Raw genomic sequence first — 17,768 nt, 5'->3', positions numbered from 1 at the left:
GTATAAATAAAGTTATTATATTATTATCAGATCTGTACGCCTCCATCCGTTTACTCTGCTTAAAGTCTAGGCTCATAACTCACGTCTATTCATTACAGTTTGAATTCTCCTGCTGGTGTTTATGTGGAAGAGATTTTAATCTAGCCCAAGTTGTAAATTCCTTTAGCACCAGGACTTTAATTGTACCCAGAGTTAAGTTGGCACATTTTCCTCTCTTATTAAATGGATTCAAGGTTCCCTTCATGCACATTCCAAACCTGGAATCTCTTTATGCATGTTTTCCCATAGTCGGGGAATGTGACAAAATGGTCAAAATGTCTATAAGTTGTTGTCAATGTCATAGAATATATATGTCTATTTCAAAAGTTGTCTAGTGTAGAGAGAGGCAAAAGTTGTAAGTGCAGATTAGATTTCTGTAATAGGCAGGCAGGGGGAGTAGTGGCATGTTTTACACCCCATCAGCTGAAAACTGTGGCATGTTTTACACCCTGTCATCTGAAACTGATACTGAAGCTACATTTGATCATTTGCCTATGCAGCAGCTGAATGTTTTGAAATTACACAAATAGGTTCCACTTTGGGAACGTCTGACTTAGAAGAAGGTCTCTCAGAGTTACATATACCCATAAGTGTCCATTTGGTTCCAAACTTATCATTTAGCTGCATGGGGACCCCCTGGAACTCCTCAAGGACCCCTGGGGGTCCCCGGACCCCACTTTGGGAACCACTGATCTAGTTAATATAATAATAATGATAATAATAAAACTATTTGTATAGCACCTTTCATGACATGAAATGCAGCTCAAAGTGCTTTACAGGGAAATAGAGAAATGAAAAGAAAAGCAAGGCATAAAACATGGAAAAGAATAGCAGTGACGCAATACAGTGAGGACATGAATAACAAAAAAATGTAAAAGATCAATTAGAAGCAAGAGTGTAGAAGTGGGTCTTGAGCTGAGCTTTAAAAATGTCTCCAGAGGCTGCCTCGTTAGCGGTCAGTCCGTGATGAGGGCCGCGGCGGGTCAGGCCACGTGTTTGTCTGTGTTTTGTAAACACACGGGTCACATGGTCACTGTGGGGGTCACAGCCTCCACACACACTGTGTCTTATAGAGCTCTTGGGTTCCGTGTCAGTGGGCCGTCCTGTCTGGTAGTGGTTACTGGCAGATGCATGAACCTTGACGTGAGTCACCGCAGTGCGTTTAATATGTACCATGTCTATGCGTACATGTGCGTCTCTGAGTGTGTATATCTGCGTGTGTATCTGAGTGCCAAAGTGTTCGTGTGCGTGTGCGTGTGCACATGCGTGCGTGCATGCGTGTGCGTGTGTAGTGTGTATGTGTGTCCACGCGGACGCGCACGTTAACGCGTCAACAGCGTGTTGACTGTCTGTCTCTCTCTCTCTCTCTGACCGCACTAGGGTGTCCGGTGGGGAGCTGTTTGACCGCATCGTGGAGAAGGGTTTCTACACGGAGAAAGACGCCAGCACGCTCATCAGACAGGTCCTGGACGCCGTCAGCTACCTACACACCATGGGCATCGTCCACAGGGACCTGAAGGTAGGTCAGATACCTGTAGACCATGGGCATCGTCCACAGGGACCTGAAGGTAGGTCAGATACCTGTAGACCATGGGCATCGTCCACAGGGACCTGAAGGTAGGTCAGATACCTGTAGACCATGGGCATCGTCCACAGGGACCTGAAGGTAGGTCAGATACCTGTAGACCATGGGCATCGTCCACAGGGACCTGAAGGTAGGTCAGATACCTGTAGACCATGGGCATCGTCCACAGGGACCTGAAGGTAGGTCAGATACCTGTAGACCATGGGCATCGTCCACAGGGACCTGAAGGTAGGTCAGATACCTGCAGACCACCATGGGCATCGTTCACAGGGACCTGAAGGTAAGGAAAGGAAAGGTACCATGTTTACCCTGCAGGGTAACTGGACTAAGCTCAAGAACTTGTTTACAGCCAGGCCCTGCTCATATAGAACATTTCATGGTAAGAGGTTCAATGCCTTGTCCATAAAGGGCACTTCAGTGGTGGTCATTTTAACGTGCCGGTCCGGGGGATACGAACTATAGGGACCTTTCCGATATCAAGACCGCTCCGCAAACCGTTCGGCCACCGCTGGCCGGTGAAGCATAGATGGTGAAACATAGATGGTGCATTTATATATAGCGCCTTTATCCAAGGCGCTTTACATAGATTGTGCATCACATTCGCCCATTCATGCACACATTCACACACCGATGGCGGAGGAAACCATGCAAGGCACCGACCAGCACATCGGGAGCAATCAGGGGTGTTCAGAGTCTTGCTCAAGGACACTTCCACACTAACTCTGGGGTTGAGCCCACAGGGTTCGAACTGGCAACCTCGCGTTATACCATCCTGCCACTCTACCGCTGAGCCCACCGCCGCCTCTAGGGTAGGAGAGGCCTTTGCTCTATTTCACCTGTTTCAATTGAAACGGGCCCCCACCTTCGGGGGGGCCCTCCACCCTCAGTTGGGGGCCTCCACCCTCAGGGGGGCCCCCTCTCTCTCTCTCTCTCACTCACTCGCTGCTCTCTCCCACGATGTTAAAGTTACACCATATTTCCTCTTAATAATAACCTGCTGGGTAAAAATGTGCAGCGTTGGGAGGTAAAAGGGGGAGACACTTTATTGTGAAGGGTCAACGACAGGATGTTGTTGCTGCCGTAATTGTCCAGGGTGTAATGGCTCTGCGAGCGATGTCGAACAGAAGAACTACTGTAATCACATTCACAGAACAAACAAAGAGACTTTGGCGGCATCGAAACGGTCAAATAGTAGCTGATATATATCAGCCTTAACCCATTTTGTGGGGGAACCCGTTTTGGTGTTATAGCATTAACGTTATGCTTTAGCTAGTGAAAAATAGCAGATCTACACAAGCTCGTAGCGCGCCACCGAGTGGCGCGCTACGAGCTTGTAGATCTGCTATTTTAAAAAAATCGAAGAACCACTGACATAGAAACATAGCTTTTTTTCAGAAAACTGTCAGGTTGTAGAAGAACATTTTTTAGATTTCTGACGTCAGGTCAGAATGGTTTAAACTCATACCGTGTGTGGGGTTTTGGCTCTAATAATACACGCACACACACACACACACACACACACACACACACACACTATCCCTTTCCTCCACCCTGGGGCCTGATTCATGGCTGCGTTGAGGGGCAGCGCGCGCTGAAGAAGATTTAACGCCACTCACTCAGCGGGTCAGCACACGCTAAGGGATTCTAGCACACGCTAAGGGGGGGGGGGGGGAGAGGGGGAGTGGGAGGGGGAGGGGAGGGGTTAGGGTTAGGGTCTCCCCCCAGGGAGAGGAGTACAGGCACGTATCCTGCTCATGAAAGAGTCAGGCCGACATCACCGCCTGGACGGAGCGACCTTCAGAAAACGAGTGCAGGGACAAAACCTACCCTAGGAGGTGAACTGGAGAGAGAAACGTGCTTTGGGTTTGTTTGTTGACATTAACCCATTTTGGGTGGGAACACGTACCCCTTTTGGTACTTTCTTTTGTATAATATCATTTAGCTATTGAAAAATAGCAGATCTACAAGCTTGTACTGTAGGTCTGCTATTTATTTATTTTTAAATCGTGGAAATGTGGCGCAAATCTTTGAAATGTATATTCTTTCAGAGCGGAACGTTTTTGACTAAAATCTTTGCTTCTGCCACAACATATTTTGAGTGGCCAAATACAGACATTTCTGGAGGTCTTTGACATGAAAAAGGTTGAGCATCACATTCACTGTCTTGTCTTGTCTTGTGTTGTGTTTGATTTAACCTATGACCTATAACCTATGACCTATGACCTAACTGTAAAGCACTTGATGTATGTCCATGCCTGTGAAGCACTTTGAACTGCAACCCTGTATGAAAGGTGCTATTATATAAATAAAGATTATTATTATTATTATTATTATTATCACTTAGAAACATAGGGTTTGTCAGAAAACTGTTAGAATTCAGAAGCCTTTTTTTGTAATCGACCTCAGTCCAAAATGGGTTAAATTTGTACTCCTGTCTGTCCTTGACTCTCTCTCTCTCTCTCTCTCTCTCTCCCTCTCCCTCTCCCTCTCTCTCTCCCTCTCCCTCTCCCTCTCCCTCTCCCTCTCCCTCTCCCTCTCCCTCTCCCTCTCCCTCTCCCTCTCCCTCTCCCTCTCCCTCTCCCTCTCTCTCTCTCTCTCTCTCTCTCTCCCTCTCTCCCTCTCTCTCTCATTCTCCGTCCCATAGCCGGAGAACCTGCTGTATTTCAACCCCCAGGACGAGTCCAAGATCATGATCAGTGACTTCGGCCTGTCCAAGATGGAGGGGAGCGGCGACGTCATGTCCACCGCCTGTGGCACGCCGGGATACGTGGGTAATGTAGTCCAGATCACAGGGATACGTGGGTAATGTAGTCCAGATCACAGGGATACGTGGGTAATGTAGTCCAGATCACAGGGATACGTGGGTAATGTAGTCCAGATCACAGGGATACGTGGGTAATGTAGTCCAGATCACAGGGATACGTGGGTAATGTAGTCCAGATCACACTGTGGCACGCCGGGATACGTGGGTAATGTAGTCCAGATCACACACTGTGGCACGCCGGGCTACGTGGGTAATGTAGTCCAGATCACAGCCGCTCGACATCGGCACCGTAGCAGCGGCCCAGATATCTGTATTCACTGCGTAAAAATGTCACCAAATTTCTAGTGAAAAAAATCAGATCAGATTTAAAAAAATGTCAGTCGTTCTTCGATTTTTCAAAAATAGCAGACCTTGCAAGCTTGTATAGGTCTGCTATTTTTGAAGATTTGTGGAAATGCGGCACTATAATCTCTGAATATATATTCTTTCAGAAGACTTTTTTATTTTAATTTCGACGTCAGGCCTGAATGGGTTAATTAGGCCCTATTTTATACCTCCTTCCATAATTGCCTTATTGGCCCCGCCCCCCACTGTCCAGGTGTGTGTAAAGAGGTAATGCTCTGTCCCTGAACAATTAACAGAACACATAGTAGTCACCGTTCTGCAAGATTTTCTTCCGGTGTTTTTTCTCCCCTACAGAAAATACAGAACGGCACAAACTAAACAATCCCACAACCCTGGTGAGCAGGGGGTTAATTATAACACACACATTCACATACCCTAGCTGTCTCTACAGTCGTGCCCTCCCCCCTATCCTCCAATGCACAATATCATCGACCCCCATTCTACCTTTTAGCAACTCCTTACACACGGTGCATGTGCGTGTGTGCGTGCGTGTCGAGACCCTTACATCCTCCTCTGCAGAGGATTGACCGTAGGGCATCGTCTCACTCTAAAAACACGTATAGTGGAGATCCGGCTAAATATAGTGTTTCCTGATGAGGATGATGTCGCTCGCCTTGGGGGGGGGGGGGGGGGGGGTGTGAGGGGGGTGAGGGGGGCATTCCGTGGGTGTAAAAATAGCCCGGGTTACGTTACGTTGGCCAATCGGAATCGACTGGAATTGAAACCAGACTGTGAGGATTCGGCAAACAGAGAAAGCACAACAAAGGACTTCAACACACACACGCACGTGCACACACACACACACACACACACACACTGCAGTACACAAACTCACGCGCTCGCACACACACACACACACAAATATGTACGTGTGCACACAATTAGCGGTCGCACACACACACACACAGATACAAACAGCACACCTCGCAAGATGACACACGATATACAAACAAACTCTGAAAACGAGGCCTTTGATTCGGCACATGTGTCTGAAGTTGGCGGTGTGTGTGTGTACGTGTGTGTATGTGTGTGTGTGTGTGTGTGTGTGTGTGTGTGTGTGTGTGTGTATGTGTGTTTATGTGTGTGTACAGCATCTATTCTGCTCTGTTGATGCTGGGAATTGACGGTACGTAACGTGTCGAGTCCAAGTTAGTTTGTAGTTTGTAGATCCAGTTCTGCGTTTGTTTCCCCCTCATATCTAGCCCATTTTGGGCGGGAACCCTTCTTGGTGTTTTAAGCATTATGTTATGCTTTAGCTATTTAAAAAAAAAAAGCAGATCTACAAGCTCGTAGCGTGGCACCGAGTGCCGCGCTACGAGCTTGTAGATCTGCTTTTTTTGAAAAATCGTGAAATGTGGCCCAAATGTTTGAATATATTCTTTCAGAGCGAATGTTTTTAACTCAAATCTTTGCTTCCGTAAAGGTCCATGGAACAACATGTTGTCAGATGGGGGGTCGGCAGGCCAATTACATTACACCCACTTTTGGGGGTCCTTATGTTTGAGAACGACTGACATATAGAAACATGAGGGTTTTTCAGGAAACTGTCAGGATTTAGAAGACATTATTTTGTAGAATCGTCCTCAAGACTAAATGGACTAGACACTGTTGTTGTGTCTGTGGGTTGTTTGGGTGAGCTCATTTACATTTCTTCCTGTTGTTGTCATCAATTGGCCCCCGAGACCAGCCAGGGTGAAAAGATATGTTGCAAAAAAATCGTGGGATACAAATTATAGTTAAAAACAAGTAGTGTTGTTTAAATTCACATTTTCGGGGGTTTGATGGAAGCTTTGTGTTTTTGTCTTTATCGACGTTGAAATAAATGCTATACCATGACTACACTTCAGCAAGCCTATAAATGATTATATTCTGTTCCCCAGAAGGTTTAAAAGATATGTTTAAAATCCATGTTGTTTTTATGTACTGTATGTATGTATAGCTCGTTTATCTGAACTTACAGTAATGCCCACCGGAAAACAGATAATCTGAGTGTTCTCTGTGGCCGTGATATATAAATACATTATATTTACTGTCTTCTTAAATTGTTCAGTTGTTGACTCTCTCTCTCTCTCTCTCTACCTCTCTCTCTCTCTCTCTCTCTCTCTCTCTCTCTCTCTCTCTCTCAGCGCCAGAGGTTCTGGCCCAGAAGCCGTACAGTAAGGCAGTGGACTGCTGGTCCATCGGAGTCATCGCGTACATCCTGTAAGTGTCTACTGTACATGTCTGCTGCTACTGTACACAATACGTTCTGTAGTACTGTACAGGCGTGTGCGTGTGTGTGTGTGTGTGTGTGCGTGTGCGTCTGTGTGTGTGCGTGTGCGTGCGTGTGTGCGTGGATTCTAACCTGTCTGTGTGTGTGTGCGCTGCGATGTACTACATGGTCATTAACGGGGAATGACACCACGTCTTCCTCTTCCTCATCCTCATCCTCCTCCTCCTCCTCCTCCTCCTCCTCTTCCACCTCCTCCTCCTCCACCTCCTCCTCTTCCTCCTCCTCCTCCTCCTCGTCCTCCTCCTCGTCCTCCTCCTCTTCCTCCCTCCTCCTCCTCCTCTTCCTCATCCACGTCATCACCACAGCCAGATGTTTCTGCGGGGTGAACGCTCCGGTGCTCAGTACTCTCCTCCATGTCTCTCCATGTAAGGACACAGAGCTTCTGAGGACAGAAAAAAATACCTTTTTTTTAGTACGCATTCTTCTCCTCTTGTTTTCCCTCGCTGTGTTGTTTGGGTTGTTGTGAGGCTACGGTTAGATGGATTGGGGTTGGGTATAGTGGGGGTATATGGAATGAACCACTCGTGTCCTATTTTAAGAATATTAGCCGATCACATTTAAATAATTATTTATATGAATTAAATATTGCCTATAATGACTACCAGAAATAGGGATGCTGAGTAAGTTGAAAGTGGTTAACATAAGTCAGGGCAATGTCTTCAAAAGGTTTCAATACGTTGTCAGTGCGTGTGTGTGTGTGTGTGTGGTTGTGTGTGTGTGTGTGTGTGTGTGTGTGTGTGTCCGTGCTTGCGTGCGTCCGTGGTAAATAATGCATTTATATATAGCGCCTTTATCCAAGACCTTTATCCACCATGCAATGCAAGGCACCGACCTGCACATCAGGAGCACTCAGGGGTTCAGTGCAGGTCTTGCTCAAGGACACTTCGACACACAAACTCTGGGGTTAGCTCGATCGGGTTCGAACTGGCAACCTCGCAGTTATACCATCCAACCACTCCATACCCCTCAGCCACCGCCGCCCCCAGAGTGCATGCGTGCGTGCGTGTGTTTCTTACGTGCATGCATGCTTACGTGCGTTGCGTTGCGTTGTGTGCCTGCGTGCGTGCTTGCGCTCGGAGCCAAACCTGACAGAGCACTATTAGCCAGGAGTTGTCAGGTCGGGGGAGGGGTGTGAGGGGGGGGGGGGGGGGTGTGAGCCGCGAGTATGGATTGGGGTCAGGGCGGAGGGTCTCGGGCGTCGGGTCATCCAGGGGCTAATGGGATGCAGAGTGCTGCCAGACTATGGGATGAGAAACACGTGGGTGGTGGGTCTGATCTGCTGCTCTCTCTTCTTCTCTCCCCAAAACATTGTCTCTCTCTCTCTCTGTCTCACAGGGACGTGTGCACACATAGACATCAAAGGGGGCTTCAGCCTCCTGCCTCTTTTATACCCACCCGTCTGTAAAACAACTGCCCCCATATATACTCCAGACCACGAATGCAGTATTTACTACATGGTGAAAGAAATGCCTCTCCTCTCCTCTCCTCTCCTCTCCTCTCCTCTCCTCTCCTCTCCTCTCCTCTCCTCTCCTCTCCTCTCCTCTCCTCTCCTCTCCTCTCCTCTCCTCTCCTCTCCTCTCCTCTCCTCTCCTCTCCTCTCCTCTCCTCTCCTCTCCTCTCTCTCTCTCTCTCTCTCTCTCTCTCTCTCTCTCTCTCTGTACTCTGTATTGTTGTTGGCAGTCCTTTGTTGTGAGCTGGACTCTGTGATGTGTAAAGCAGGGTCTGACCCCCTCCCTGCCCCCCCCCTCCAGCGGTGACCCAGCGGATGACCGCTGCTCTGTGTCTCCACCTGTTTATACACTGTCCTTTGTTACAGGGTCGTCTTATCCTACGAACGCCCTCATGCTTACACAGCTTTTGATGTGGAGAGGCCATTGTGTGTGTGTGTGTGTGTGTGTGTGTGTGTGTGTGTCTGTGCTGTGTATGCTTGGCACAGTCGTGTGTGTGTGTGTGTGTGTGTGTCTGTGCTGTGTATGCTTGGCACAGTCGTGTGTGTGTGTGTGTGTGTGCTCGTGTGTGTGTGTGTGTGTGTGTGTGTGTGTGTGTGTGTGTGTGTGTGTGTGTGTGTGTGTGTGTGTGCTCGTGTGTGTGTGTGTGTGTGTGTGTGTGTGTGTGTGTGTGTGTGCGCGTGTGCGTGCGACCTCTCCTGATTGTATAAAATGTACGTATATCTTGACCTGAAAATGTATTTTGTGTTTACTGGAGCACTGGAGAGACAAAAAGACCACTGTAACTGAACAAACACTCAAGAAAATGAATCCTTTAGGAATTATTCGTACATTATTATTATTACTGATAATAATAAATATCACTTTAAAACCCCTTTTGGTGTTTTAAACATTGTTGTTATACTTTAGCTATTGAAGAAATAGCAGATCTACAAGATCATAGCGACGAGCTTGTATGTCTGCTATTTTTTTTAAATCGTGAAAATGTGCCTCAAATCTTTGAATATATATTTTCATATATAGTTTCAGTTTTTTAACTAAAATCTTTGCTTCTGGGCTGGGTTGGTCCCTGGAACAACATATTTTCAGATGGGGGTCGGCGGCATATTACATGTAATTTTTGGGGTCCTTGACATGAAATATTGAGAACCACTGATGTAGAAACATGAGGTTTTTCAGAAAGAAAATACATTTTTAAAATACATTTTTAAAATGTCGACGTCAGGCCTAAATGGGTTAAGGTATAGATGTGGGTACAAACATCGTTCAGCTAGTGGTCCAATCAGAGGCAGAGCTAGGTGAGGGTCGTTCAGCTAGTGGTCCAATCAGAGCTATAGGTGAGGGTCGTTCAGCTAGTGGTCCAATCAGAGGCAGAGCTAGGCGAGGGTCGTTCAGCTAGTGGTCCAATCAGAGGCAGAGCTAGGCGAGGGTCGTTCAGCTAGTGGTCCAATCAGAGGCAGAGCTAGGTGAGGGTTGTTCAGCTAGTGGTCCAATCAGAGCTATAGGTGAGGGTCGTTCAGCTAGTGGTCCAATCAGAGCTATAGGTGAGGGTCGTTCAGCTAGTGGTCCAATCAGAGGCAGAGCTAGGTGAGGGTCGTTCAGCTAGTGGTCCAATCAGAGCTATAGGCGAGGGTCGTTCAGCTAGTGGTCCAATCAGAGCTATAGGTGAGGGTCGTTCAGCTAGTGGTCCAATCAGAGCTATAGGCGAGGGTCGTTCAGCTAGTGGTCCAATCAGAGGCAGAGCTAGGCGAGGGTCGTTCAGCTAGTGGTCCAATCAGAGCTATAGGTGAGGGTCGTTCAGCTAGTGGTCCAATCAGAGCTATAGGTGAGGGTCGTTCAGCTAGTGGTCCAATCAGAGCTATAGGTGAGGGTCGTTCAGCTAGTGGTCCAATCAGAGCTATAGGCGAGGGTCGTTCAGCTAGTGGTCCAATCAGAGCTATAGGCGAGGGTCGTTCAGCTAGTGGTCCAATCAGAGCTATAGGCGAGGGTCGTTCAGCTAGTGGTCCAATCAGAGCTATAGGTGAGGGTTGTTCAGCTAGTGGTCCAATCAGAGCTATAGGTGAGGGTTGTTCAGCTAGTGGTCCAATCAGAGCTATAGGTGAGGGTTGTTCAGCTAGTGGTCCAATCAGAGCTATAGGTGAGGGTTGTTCAGCTAGTGGTCCAATCAGAGCTATAGGTGAGGGTCGTTCAGCTAGTGATCCAATCAGAGCTATAGGTGAGGGTCGTTCAGCTAGTGTTCCAATCAGAGCTATAGGTGAGGGTCGTTCAGCTAGTGGTCCAATCAGAGCTATAGGTGAGGGTCGTTCAGCTAGTGGTCCAATCAGAGCTATAGGTGAGGGTCGTTCAGCTAGTGGTCCAATCAGAGCTATAGGTGAGGGTCGTTCAGCTAGTGGTCCAATCAGAGCTATAGGTGAGGGTTGTTCAGCTAGTGGTCCAATCAGAGGCAGAGCTAGGCGAGGGTCGTTCAGCTAGTGGTCCAATCAGAGGCAGAGCTATAGGTGAGGGTCGTTCAGCTAGTGGTCCAATCAGAGCTATAGGTGAGGGTTGTTCAGCTAGTGGTCCAATCAGAGCTATAGGTGAGGGTCGTTCAGCTAGTGGTCCAATCAGAGGCAGAGCTAGGTGAGGGTTGTTCAGCTAGTGGTCCAATCAGAGGCAGAGCTAGGTGAGGGTTGTTCAGCTAGTGGTCCAATCAGAGCTATAGGTGAGGGTCGTTCAGCTAGTGGTCCAATCAGAGCTATAGGTGAGGGTCGTTCAGCTAGTGGTCCAATCAGAGGCAGAGCTAGGTGAGGGTTGTTCAGCTAGTGGTCCAATCAGAGCTATAGGTGAGGGTCGTTCAGCTAGTGGTCCAATCAGAGCCAGAGCTAGGTGAGGGTTGTTCAGCTAGTGGTCCAATCAGAGCCAGAGCTAGGTGAGGGTTGTTCAGCTAGTGGTCCAATCAGAGGCAGAGCTAGGCGAGGGTCGTTCAGCTAGTGGTCCAATCAGAGGCAGAGCTAGGTGAGGGTTGTTCAGCTAGTGGTCCAATCAGAGCTAGGTGAGGGTCGTTCAGCTAGTGATCCAATCAGAGCTATAGGTGAGGGTTGTTCAGCTAGTGGTCCAATCAGAGGCAGAGCTATAGGCGAGGGTCGTTCAGCTAGTGGTCCAATCAGAGGCAGAGCTAGGTGAGGGTTGTTCAGCTAGTGGTCCAATCAGAGGCAGAGCTAGGCGAGGGTCGTTCAGCTAGTGGTCCAATCAGAGCTATAGGCGAGGGTCGTTCAGCTAGTGGTCCAATCAGAGGCAGAGCTAGGTGAGGGTCGTTCAGCTAGTGGTCCAATCAGAGGCAGAGCTGGGTGAGGGTTGTTCAGCTAGTGGTCCAATCAGAGCTATAGGCGAGGGTCGTTCAGCTAGTGGTCCAATCAGAGCTATAGGCGAGGGTCGTTCAGCTAGTGGTCCAATCAGAGCTATAGGCGAGGGTCGTTCAGCTAGTGGTCCAATCAGAGCTATAGGCGAGGGTCGTTCAGCTAGTGGTCCAATCAGAGCTATAGGCGAGGGTCGTTCAGCTAGTGGTCCAATCAGAGGCAGAGCTAGGCGAGGGTCGTTCAGCTAGTGGTCCAATCAGAGCTATAGGCGAGGGTCGTTCAGCTAGTGGTCCAATCAGAGCTATAGGTGAGGGTCGTTCAGCTAGTGGTCCAATCAGAGCTATAGGTGAGGGTCGTTCAGCTAGTGGTCCAATCAGAGCTATAGGTGAGGGTCGTTCAGCTAGTGGTCCAATCAGAGCTATAGGTGAGGGTCGTTCAGCTAGTGGTCCAATCAGAGCTATAGGTGAGGGTCGTTCAGCTAGAGGTCCAATCAGAGCTATAGGTGAGGGTCGTTCAGCTAGAGGTCCAATCAGAGCTATAGGTGAGGGTCGTTCAGCTAGTGGTCCAATCAGAGCTATAGGTGAGGGTCGTTCAGCTAGTGGTCCAATCAGAGGCAGAGCTAGGTGAGGGTCGTTCAGCTAGTGGTCCAATCAGAGGCAGAGCTAGGTGAGGGTTGTTCAGCTAGTGGTCCAATCAGAGGCAGAGCTAGGTGAGGGTCGTTCAGCTAGTGGTCCAATCAGAGCTATAGGCGAGGGTCGTTCAGCTAGTGGTCCAATCAGAGCTATAGGCGAGGGTCGTTCAGCTAGTGGTCCAATCAGAGCTATAGGCGAGGGTCGTTCAGCTAGTGGTCCAATCAGAGCTATAGGCGAGGGTCGTTCAGCTAGTGGTCCAATCAGAGCTATAGGCGAGGGTCGTTCAGCTAGTGTCAGAGGCGAGGGTCGTTCAGCTAGTGGTCCAATCAGAATCAGAGCTATAGGCGAGGGTCGTTCAGCTAGTGGTCCAATCAGAATCAGAGCTATAGGCGAGGGTCGTTCAGCTAGTAGTCCAATCAGAGGTAGAGCTAGGCGAGGGTCGTTCAGCTAGTGGTCCAATCAGAGCCAGGCGAGGATCGTTCAGCTAGTGGTCCAATCAGAGCTATAGGCGAGGGTCGTTCAGCTAGTGGTCCAATCAGAGGCAGAGCTAGGCGAGGGTCGTTCAGCTAGTGGTCCAATCAGAGCTATAGGCGAGGGTCGTTCAGCTAGTGGTCCAATCAGAGGCAGAGCTAGGCGAGGGTCGTTCAGCTAGTGGTCCAATCAGAGCTATAGGTGAGGGTCGTTCAGCTAGTGGTCCAATCAGAGCTATAGGCGAGGGTCGTTCAGCTAGTGGTCCAATCAGAGGCAGAGCTAGGCGAGGGTCGTTCAGCTAGTGGTCCAATCAGAGCTATAGGCGAGGGTCGTTCAGCTAGTGGTCCAATCAGAGCTATAGGCGAGGGTCGTTCAGCTAGTGGTCCAATCAGAGGCAGAGCTAGGCGAGGGTCGTTCAGCTAGTGGTCCAATCAGAGCTATAGGTGAGGGTCGTTCAGCTAGTGGTCCAATCAGAGCTATAGGCGAGGGTCGTTCAGCTAGTGGTCTAATCAGAGGCAGAGCTAGGCGAGGGTCGTTCAGCTAGTGGTCCAATCAGAGCTATAGGCGAGGGTCGTTCAGCTAGTGGTCCAATCAGAGCTATAGGCGAGGGTCGTTCAGCTAGTGGTCCAATCAGAGGCAGAGCTAGGCGAGGGTCGTTCAGCTAGTGGTCCAATCAGAGCTATAGGTGAGGGTCGTTCAGCTAGTGGTCCAATCAGAGCTATAGGCGAGGGTCGTTCAGCTAGTGGTCCAATCAGAGGCAGAGCTAGGCGAGGGTCGTTCAGCTAGTGGTCCAATCAGAGCTATAGGCGAGGGTCGTTCAGCTAGTGGTCCAATCAGAGCTATAGGCGAGGGTCGTTCAGCTAGTGGTCCAATCAGAGGCAGAGCTAGGCGAGGGTCGTTCAGCTAGTGGTCCAATCAGAGCCAGGCGAGGGTCGTTCAGCTATAGTGGTCCAATTAGCGTTCAGGTATTGACCGTAAAGCTGCTTCCTGCTATAGCAATTAGCACAATTAGTGCCAGGCCTCGTTATCCTATTATCCGACGGTGGCGGCGCGTCTCCACCTCTGATGGCTGGACTCGGTCACGCCTGGTCGCTCTCTCTCCTCAGGTGTGAAGATCGCATCATGTTAATCGGGCGAGATAATCCCCCCCGCGTGGAGAGAGACGAGACGTGCGAGTCGTTAAGCGAATGTGAACGCACGAACGCCAAACGGGCGCCGGTGACAAGAACGACCGACCCCCCCCCCCCCCCCCCCCCCCCCCCCCCCGCTCAGCGGAGCGTCTCGTGTGTGTGTGTGTGTGTGTGTGTGTGTGTGTGTGTGTGTGCGTGTGCGTGCGTGCGCGGGGTATTTCAGTTCCACGTGCGCTGCCAGAAGTTCAATTAGGCACAGTGGTGGTACAAAATATTCCGGTTTTGGCGAGTAAGTGAAATGCGGTTGGTTTAACACAGTGTTTTTGAGCTCATTCATTCAGGTAGCAATTTACTTAATTTATCCCCATTATCGTAGCATTTTCCTCCAGCGTCGTGGTGTGTTTCGTCTAAGTGTAGCTTATTACAATTTAGCACACCGTAAAAAGGAAAAACTCCTGAATGTAAACTTGACTCTGAAACTCTTTCAGAGTTAAAGAATAGCTCAGGGATTTCGGAGCTCGAACTCACAGCTGACCCTTCTTAACGATGTTTTGTCTGCAGCTTGAGACGATTAGGGCTTTCACTTCTAGTGATTTTTACTAGTTGACTATAGTTAAGCCTATTATGTCATTCTTATTCATTTAAATTATTATTATAGTATTCGTACATTTAAAAACTGTACATCGGTGACTAAAACTCTAATCTATCTGATCTTGAGGCCTCATTATCAACTAGTCAACTAGTTGTGCCAGCAAGGTCAACTAGTGGACTTTACTAGTCGACTAGTTGAATAGTGGACTAGTTGCTTAAAGCTAGGGATGTCCCCATACACTTTTTTCGCTTTCCGATCGATCCCGATACCTCAATTTCTGTTAGCCGATAGCGATACCGAAACCAGTGTCGTGATCTGGTGTTGTGTTCATAGCAGACTCCTCACTCAAATGTGACCAGTGCCAGTGGTTTAATATACAAGGGGGCATTTTTCATTTTTCAGTTCTTTACATATTATGAAACTGCACACTGTAACCTTTCATATGATGTATTGCTCATTGAAATTGGGGGGGAAATGAAGAAGATATGACCATTTGAAACTTGTTGAACTGTAAACACCAAAGTACATAATTTGCCATTCTAAGATTTCAAAGTATTTAGCACCTCTGAGCCCAGGAATGGGTGTGACAATAGATACTTGTCTCCACGCCTAGATACTTGCATAAACACTCCCCCCATTCACTAACTAAAAAGAATACATTTCGTTCTATTGTGACGTTTCATTAGTGCCGACTTGTGGTTTAAATCACTGGCACTGGTCACAAATGTGCACTTGCAGTTTGGGGCAACTCCAAAGCAAACTCCACATGTCCCCAACAATGGCCAACATTGTATTTACCTGTCATAGTGTCAACCCCTTCCTTACCCCTGTGTCTGATCTGTGGTTAGACTGGCCATATTCGCCGATACCGATATGACGCGATATGACAAATAAGGGCCGATCCGATACTTTTCCCGATACAGATACAGTATCGGGGAAATCTCTAGTTAAAGCCCCATGTTCTATAGTTATTAGTAACCCTTCGTTATGTTGTGTCTGTCTGCAGCCTGTGTGGATACCCGCCGTTCTACGACGAAAACGACTCCAAGCTCTTCGAACAGATCCTGAAAGCCGACTACGAGTTCGACGCACCGTACTGGGACGACATATCGGACTCAGGTGTGTATGTACTCATGAAATCATAAATAAAATCCTGTATGCAGTGTAACAGTGTTGTTTTTGGCAGCACATTTCTATTTTAGTTTAGTCATAGTCTTTGGACTGAAACTTTAGTTTTAGTCACATTTATTCACCTGGAATGTCTTAGTGTTAGTCTAGTTTTAGTCGACTAAATGTCATAAGATTTTAGTCGACTAAATCTACAGTCGATTTAGTCGACTAAAATGTATTTTGGCGGGTCTTGATGCCGTCGTAATGAGTGTTTTTACACTTGCTGGAAATAGGTGATCTACAAGCTCACAATGCGTCGCAACGCGACGCGTTGTGAGCTTGTAGATCTGCTATTTTCAGCATGCAACCAAGTGTAAAATGACTTATACTGCATCTCTTGTCCACTAGTCCCTTCCTAACATTTTAGTCTGTGTAAAGGTCTTTTCGATGAACGCAGACGGTTGTCGCCGGGGTCAACGACAGGTCTGCTTACAGGTCTGCTCGAGAGGGGCGCGACAACGCGAGCGTGGAGAAAAAAAGAAAAGCTATATAAACAGAATCCAGGTCTGGTGAGTCGCGGAGTCCGTGTGCAACGTAACGAGCACACGCGCAACAAATTCACGTAAATACGCTTGCGTTGTTGTCGCCACCTAAACTTCTCTGCGCGTACAGAAAATAAAAATGCAGTTCTCGTTGAAAATGAACTATAGGCGCTTTAAATCGCTGCCCGTTTGAAAGGACTTTATGACTGTATAGTTGTATTACACAAAAGTGGGGTCGTGGATCGATGAAGCACCATTCTGTCCTCCTCTTCCTCCTCCTCCTCCTCTACTCTTCCTCACACATGGACCACACACACCACCACCCCCGCTTAACCACTGCCCCTGACGCCATCTGCTGGGAATGCAGGTGGGGGGTGATGCGGTTTGCGGGGGAGCACCGGTGTGTGTGTGTGTGTGTGTGTGTGTGTGTGTGTGTGGTATAGTGGTAAGAATTCGAGGTCACTATACCGCTCGGCCCCGCAAAACGATTCACTTCAGGTTTTGTTTCCAGTCTGCCGGGCGGTGAACCGTTCTCCCTGACTGGCGGTATAAAGCAGCCGTTGTGTTTACTGGAAACAAGCCTGAGACACACACCACTCACACCGGGTATCGCGTGCGTGCGTGCGTGCGTACGTGTGTGTGCGTGCGTGCGTGCGTGCGTGCGTGTGTGCGTGCGTGTGTGTGTGCGTGCGTGGGTGTAATTACTGTTGACCCTCTGGTTCTCTTTCCAGCCAAGGATTTTATCAGCAGTCTAATGGAGAAAGACCCGACGAAGCGCTACACCTGCGAACAGTCCCTCAGACACCCATGGTGAGCACACGCACACACACACGCGCGCATGCACATGCACATACACACACACACACACACACACACACGCGTGCATGCACATGCACATACACACACACACACACACACACACACACACACACGCGCGCATGCACATGCACATACACACACACACACACACACACGCGTGCATGCACATGCACAGACACACACACACACACACACACACACACACACACACACACACACACACATCTTTGTCCCACCTACTTCGGCCCCAACCTGTACACCAAGGGTGCCCAAAAGAAGTAGATCACAAAGGGTGTGCAGGTAGATCACATGACATGGCCCCTAAAACATATATAATCATATATATATATACTTTGGCATCTGACACTTGAATGAAGGTGACTTGATTGATTGACTTAAAAAAAAAAAAGCCTGTTATAACCCACAACAGATTACTTTGTTTTCAAGAGTGATGAGCACAAAGATCAAAACTATTTCCATTTCCCCCCCTATATTTCCCAGTGTGTTTGTCATCGTTCTTTAAACTAATTTCAGCAATGAGATCATATTTTTTGGTAGGTACAGTAGATCTTTTTGTGCTGGTCATTTTGAAAGTAGCTCTCAAGTCAAAAAAGTCCGGGCACC

The 17,768-nt window shown here is 48.4% G+C and overlaps 1 protein-coding gene across 1 annotated transcript in view; it reads left to right on the top strand.

The window, feature by feature from the left end:
• camk1da (calcium/calmodulin-dependent protein kinase 1Da) overlaps nt 1-17,768 on the top strand; it is a 68,730-nt gene that overhangs the window by 45,296 nt on the left and 5,666 nt on the right. The window contains exons 4-8 of the mRNA XM_080757296.1: nt 1,420-1,558; nt 4,269-4,395; nt 6,920-6,995; nt 15,680-15,792; nt 17,057-17,135. Of these exons, the coding sequence (XP_080613422.1) occupies nt 1,420-1,558; nt 4,269-4,395; nt 6,920-6,995; nt 15,680-15,792; nt 17,057-17,135 (534 nt within the window). The remainder of the gene's footprint in view (nt 1-1,419; nt 1,559-4,268; nt 4,396-6,919; nt 6,996-15,679; nt 15,793-17,056; nt 17,136-17,768) is intronic.

This window comes from Protomyctophum bolini (genome assembly GCF_963924005.1).
Source record: "Protomyctophum bolini genome assembly, chromosome: 23".
NCBI lineage: Eukaryota > Metazoa > Chordata > Actinopteri > Myctophiformes > Myctophidae > Protomyctophum > Protomyctophum bolini.
This window is presented reverse-complemented; position numbering and strand designations above follow the sequence as displayed.